This window comes from Helianthus annuus, chromosome 3, assembly GCF_002127325.2.
Source record: "Helianthus annuus cultivar XRQ/B chromosome 3, HanXRQr2.0-SUNRISE, whole genome shotgun sequence".
In the NCBI taxonomy this organism is placed as follows: Eukaryota; Viridiplantae; Streptophyta; class Magnoliopsida; order Asterales; family Asteraceae; genus Helianthus; species Helianthus annuus.
Window position 1 is genome coordinate 94,952,990 of NC_035435.2, and position 6,983 is coordinate 94,959,972.

The following is a 6,983-nucleotide window of genomic DNA, read 5'->3' on the forward strand; positions in this document are numbered from 1 at the left end:
GTCAGAACTCAGAACTAATTAAAACTAAACATGATTATTGGGATTTCAAGCAAGAAACATGCATTTCATTTAACTAAAAATACTTTTAGTAGCCTCGTGCTTTGATTTTGATATTTCATGTTCTTCATCTTCATTTTTGTAACTACGAAACCAAAAACCAAAAACAAACACCAAATATTCAATAGATTTGGAATAATAATAATAATAATAATAATAATAATAATAATAATAATATTATTATTATTATTATTATTATTATTATTATTATTATTATTATTATTATTATTATTATTATTATTATTATTATTATTATTACATTAAAATACACAGAATCTAAGGTTGATTCTTCAATTCCTTTCTCAGAACCCTAGAAAATGCACACACAGACACACACTTCACACTTCACACTTCACACTTCACACTTCACACATACAAACAAGCTCTTCACACACACACACTCATTCTTCAAATTCAATTGTTGGCTGAGTGAAAGCTTCATGAACCGAACAAGCAACCACCTGCGCCCATCTCTTCAATCTCATCTTCACCATTTTTGGATTATCACCTGCATAATTAAAAAAATATCAAACAAATAATTCAACAAATTTGTCAGAAAAAGTTTCCTAGGACAGTTTTTCCAATAAAAATATTTATGTGGAAAAATATGTGGTTAAAGGTTGTTTCCTACGTATTTCAGGCGAATTTCGCCCTAGGAAATGACATAGTTTTCTAGTATCACTACAAAACTTAAAATCAAACATAAATTATTCAACCAATTTGTCAGAAAAAGTTTTGTACCACGGTTTTTATGATAAAATCAGGTTTATAAAAAAAATGTCGTTAGGAATTTAATGGTTGTTTCCTACGTATTTCTAGCGAATTTCAATTCGCTTAGGAAACAAAACAGTTTTCTAGTAGTGCTACAAAACACGAATTTAACAGAATTAATGTCAGAAACTCGTACTTGGATCAACAATGAGGCGCGAAGACATGCTAGAGTTCGACGAACAATCAGAATCAATCGACGAAGACCTCGAAAGATCTCGACCGTTAAACTGGCGGTTAACAGCAATGTACAATTCAAGTGCAGGAAAAGCCCGTTTAAGCTTCGGATCCAATTCATTTGACGGATCCAACCCAAACCCGAGCTCGAAGCAAGCTTGAAGCTCGCTAATATCTTCATCCATGACATCAAACTCCGACGCAGCATTCGCACTCATGCTGCGGCGGTGCAAGTTCCTTCGTCTTTGTTTGAGCTTTAATTTCTCCCATTCTATGTCGCGGTGGATGTCCGTGGTCCACGAGCGGTTTTTGAATAGAATCGGAAGCCGGTTCGTCGAGTTGGCCATGGAAACTGAACCACCGTTTGTGGAGAAGGGATCACCGGCGGGAATGAGGGATAGGATGGTATATGTATGTATTGTATGGTATATATAGAGAAAGGCAAAGAGGAAGTATTGTGTGATTTTTATAGGGAGGGTTGTAGATTTCGTGTGGTGGGGTATAAGGTTACTATTGTGGGTCCATTTTAATGTTTGCCTTTTTCTACTATTTTTAGCCAATTATATTTGTTTACTTTTGTTAATTTGTTAATTTTTATTAAATAAATATTTTTTAACGGTGAATTTCTTTTTTAGTGACCCAATTTCACGCCGTCTAAACGGTGGCCCTAGTCAAGATCTGCCTAGACTTAATTGTCTTAATCGGGCTCGCGCTGGGTTGGTCAGACTTGATTACGGCGTTCTCTCAGAAACTGTACTACCTTCACACGAGTTGCCTCGCTGAAATAACAGCTGGATGAAAACCGAAGTGTGGCTCAGGATCGAACCTCCCTCGGTGGGTTTGTCACTATCATTGCCCAACCACTGAGTTATAAGCCCAGGGTTATATTAAATAAATGTGATGTCCGACTTTTTGAAAACGTGAATTTTTATGGATAAATTAATATTTTTGACAAACAATAAAAACTATTGGTATTTTTTCAACGCTTTGCGGTGGGCTTTTCGACAATATCTATTTATTTTAATATAGTATCAGTACTATACCGGCACTCAATATGTCAACTAGCACGTGCTTTACATTAATCAAAAACCATAAAAACAAATATCAATATTAGTTTCGGTGTTTTTTTATCGGTATCTGTTCAGTTCCCCACGATATTGGTGGTACCGACATCCAATAAAACATACAATACTAAAAAGTATTCTATTACAAATACGACTCTTTACTTAACGAATTTTATACCGTCATGTAGAGAAAATAATAAAAACGAATATAGTACTGCTATCGGTGTTACTTGGTCGGGTTTCGTTCGATTCATGACGATAAAGAGCAAAAAAAATCTAGAACTTCAGAATCTCATTAAACGTTATATTATATTATTACTAAAAACGAAAAGAATAAATAATAAAACATAACAAATGTTGTATGGAATTGGTACTAATGTTATTTGTACGGTATCGGTTCGTTTCGTCACTGTAAATAATCAAAAAAGTCAATTATATTTGACACGTGCAAATTAAACTTTTGTTAAATTGTGGATAAAATTAAACAGGCCATAGCAACATATTCAGAATTTTATAAAACTTCACATATAACATTACTAAAAATGTGATATAACTTTAATAACATATATGTTTGTACTTACTAAAATAAACTAAAAAGTGTAGAAGAAAAATAAAAGGGAAATTAAAATTCAATTGAAAAATAAAAACAAAAAGAAGTTAAAAAATCCAAAATAAAACCTCCACCGCCTGAGTTTCGAACCTAGGAGGATGGATACAAGTTGGATACAGGGCACTCGCACCTACATTTGGATTTAACCTATTAATTAAATAGTAAACAAAAATCTCTCACCTTTGCTAATCTCGAGTCCAATACAGTGAACGAATGGGGTTAACTTTCGGTTATCGTGGAAGCGAAGACCTACGAGATACTATGCAATATAATTGAAATTATGGGGAACCTTTCAAAATTTCTCACCGGTCTTAGATACATTAGCGGATTGAGAGTCCTCTTGACTTTCAACCAAAAAATCCACTGCGAAGCATTTCTAAATCTTAACAATACGAAACAATCCAAGTGGTTCTCCAGTATTAAATTATGGGAAGGAATGAAAAAATTTAACGATCGGATAGCCTGGCTTCGTATCGATGGTGTCCCTATCAATGCATGGGAGAGAGAGGTTTTCAATGAAATTGCTAGCACCTTCGGTGCAGTAATATTGCCCTCCAGTGAGAGATTGTAACTTGGCATATGAAATCGTTGGAATCCTGACCAATTCGGGTAAGGCAGTAAATGAAGAAGTAATTATCACATGGCAAGGGAAAGAGTATGGAGTTTGGATCAAAGAAATTATGGAAGACTGGGTCCCAGATTTCCTGATCGGCAGTACGGGAGGTCCGAAAAGACACCAAACTATGAACATTGGCGGCCTGGACGTTGAAAAAAATGCTCGGGATGAATCAATGGGTAATTCCGACGAAGGAGGCATGGCAGGCGAAGATGAGGAGTCCCGTATAGAATTCGAAAAGACCTGCATGGGAAATGAGATGAGCATGGGTGAGAACAATGAAAAGGCTGCGCAACCTTCCCCAAAAGTAGATTCCTCGAATGTCGTTCCAGAAATGGGAAACCTTTATCATTCTGTTTTTAATGTTAGTAACAACTGTGGGGCCCCTCCTACCAACAAAGCTTACAACAAACATAACAGATCTCGTGGTAATAGGCCCACCCACTCGAACCATTGATCAGACTCAAGCCTAAGGCAACCGGCCCAAAAAAGATCCAGGTGTGATAACCCAAAGCCTCTTGTTCCTTTTTCCTTTCCACTTCCTGATTACCCCGACTACCTACGTCATACCCCCACCAATCTTCCCCCCCCCCCAGCAGAGATACCGTCCAATAGCACCCCCCAACCTCATGATATCCTACCCAACGATAGTATACCCAACCCTCAATCAGGGAACACAGCACCACCGGAGAAACATACAGGTGCCGGTTCATCACTGCAATCTCCGAATTTGGGGGAAAATTACTCAAATGCTCAATATGAAACAATGGCGACTATCCATGTGGGGACCAAAACAGGTATACATGTTGATAATTTTATGAATATGGTTGAGGATATTGTCAGGGGTGAAGGAGTAAACAACGGTAATCAATGAATTACCTCAGCATAAATCTTAGGGGGGTGGGTAATGCCCAAAAGGCTGCCTGGATTAAACAAATCAAAAGAGACCACGATATTTGTCTCATTGCTATTCAGGAAACGATGTTAGTCAACGGATCAAAAATAAACTTCAAGAAGCTATGGGGTAATTTTCCGATTGAAAATGAATGGGTTAATGCGGAAGGGCGTTCGAGGGGCCTAGCATGCATATGGGATCCGGGGATTTTCAACAGGCAAGCAACCATTAAAAATAGGTACTACTTGATGCTTAGTGGCACGATTAGAGGCATCTCTGATATTGTCCACATCATGAACATTTATGCACCACAATTCACATCCACAAAAAGAGTACTCTGGGAGCATATTAGAGAACAAAAAACAACATGTGGGGGTATTTGGATTATATTAGGGGATTTCAACCAGGCCAGATAGAAGAAATTGTATTTTTGACCCAACTTCTGCGGCGGATTTTAACACTTCCATATACGAAGCAAACCTTGCGGAGTACCAAATGAATGGGTCAAAATTCAGAGATGGCTGGACGGAGGTAATAAAATGAGCAAACTACAACGTATGTTGGTGTGTGATAAATTTTGGGGCCTTTGGCCAACGACATCTCTTCGGACCCTCCCGAGGAATCTCTCAGATCATTTACCGCTTATTCTCATCACTATATCCAACGATTTCGGCCCTATACCTTTTAAGTTCTTCAACACATGGCTCTCTAAACCGAGTCTTGATGTGGTGGCTCGCTCATCCGTAGCCTCTTTCTCCTTTACCGGCCTGTGACATCTGTGCCTCTTCGACCATCATACAAATAACCAATGAAATATTGTGTTTTCATACTTGGGATTTGTATATATACGTGTATCATTTGCACATATCAATTCTTGTTCAATTTCGAGCTTTAAATCGCTTTCTAGAAAGTTATACGCGAACTGATACAGTTTAATGCGACAAACACTCCGGAATAGTGACATAGGCTTAACATACCTTATATATGTGACACTTCGGTTTTCCCGGATAACCTTTCGATGTAACTTACGTGTATATGTGTTTATTAAATAAAAATTTGAACTATTGTGTTACATGGTACGTGTACTTATGTATATGTGTGCGTTATTGTGAGCCGAAACCATGACCCCTCTCGAGACCCCTTGGTCTCGAGTGAACAGTAACAGTTGGGCCGGTTAGGGCCTTGTGACCGAGAGGCCCAAAGTCGGAACCCCTAAGCCCACCCGGAACACTATATAACCCAACCCTCACACCCCTTTTGCCTCTTTTACTACACTCATCTCACTCACCCTCATCATTCTTCTCCAAAACCCTTACAAACACCAACATCCACCATCACCTTCTTCCTCCTACTCGGAACCAAGCTCTCGGATCAACCAACAACAAGAACACCTCGGCTCTAGCTCGGAATCACCAACCGGAAGCTCACTCATCGATCCATCATACCCACACACCTTGAATCTCTATCGGTTAGTGTTATTATGTTCACTAGGTGTTTGTTGCACAATGTTGATAAATTGCCTTGAAATGTTTGCATGATGGTTGGTTATTTAGTTGATGATTGTTACTCTTGTTTGAGAAAATAGAAGTGCTTTCCGGTTTGTTATAATGCTTGGTTAGATGCTTGGTTAGGTCGATGATTGTTATATGTTTCGGATCATGTTAATAAAGGATATGTTATATTGTTTGGATTGAATGGCTTTTGTTATCCGAATGACATTAAGGGTTTGGTTAGAAGGTTTATACATAAATTTTGGGTTGTTCATTAATGAATGTGGGTTGAATGTTATTTGAATATGAAGAACACTTTGAAGGTTGCCTGAATATTTCAAATATGCTAAGTTTGATCCAAATTGTGCACAAAACAGACAAGAAAACATGTTTAGTGGGCATAGTACACTGTTACATGAAAATGCAATTCTATTGGTCAGTACATTGCAGGTTCTAGAAGATTTGTTGTGCACGTAATCACGGTTGCGAGTCGCAACCTTTGGTTGCTACTCGAGACCGCATCAAGTCTTGTCGAGATCTCCCGGTTGCGAGTCGCAATCAACGCGCATCGAATCCTGTTGCGAGTCGTAACCACTGCTGCTAAGTCGGAACCGCTAGTTGCGAGTCGTAACCCCTGGTTGCGACTCGTAACCAAAACGTGATGAACCGAGACCTCGGTTGCGAGTCGTAACCTCGGTTGCGAGTCGCAACCACCCTTGTCTCGACTGGACTATTTTGGTGTTATTGGGCTTTAACTGTTGGGCTTTCTGTTGACTGGGCTGCATGTTTGTCACTGCTGATTATATGTTAGGGCTGACCCAATAACTGTTTGTGTTTCGCATGTTATACGTGTTTGCTATATGTATTGCCATACGTGTTCGCTATGTGTTTACTTGTACCCGACTTGACCCATATTTGGTAACCATGTTAGGACGTGGTGACCAACATACTTGACCGGGTAAAAATATCTACCGAGCAACCCAAGGTGAGTTCACAACTTAAAAGCATGCGTCCCGGTGGTTTGGGACACGAGACTAAAACAACCCTATCCCCTTGTAAAGGGGATACCATTTACATTCCTTCCCTAGTTACTTGGAACAAACTTACTTTTCCTTCCCTTGTATTGGGAAACCTTTTAGTTAATTACTGTTTATACGGAATGCAACCAACGGCACTAAACGCAACTCTATCACTCAAGTCCCTACTACATAATACCGATTAGTCGCCGGGGCCAGGCGAACGGGTTATTAGTTGATAGCGCTATTTAGGTTTTACCAACCTCACACCGTGCCATGGTATGGGATCG

At 39.0% G+C, this 6,983-nt stretch overlaps 1 protein-coding gene across 1 annotated transcript; it reads right to left on the minus strand.

Moving 5' to 3' along the window:
* Positions 1 to 334: 334 nt before the first annotated feature.
* On the minus strand, positions 335 to 1,383 carry LOC110927973. Its single transcript, XM_022171260.1, has 2 exons — positions 965 to 1,383; positions 335 to 565 (listed from the first exon to the last, which is right to left on the minus strand). Exons 1-2 carry the CDS (start codon positions 1,347 to 1,349, stop codon positions 459 to 461), a joined length of 492 nt encoding a protein of 163 aa, XP_022026952.1. The 5' UTR covers positions 1,350 to 1,383; the 3' UTR covers positions 335 to 458.
* Positions 1,384 to 6,983: the final 5,600 nt, after the last annotated feature.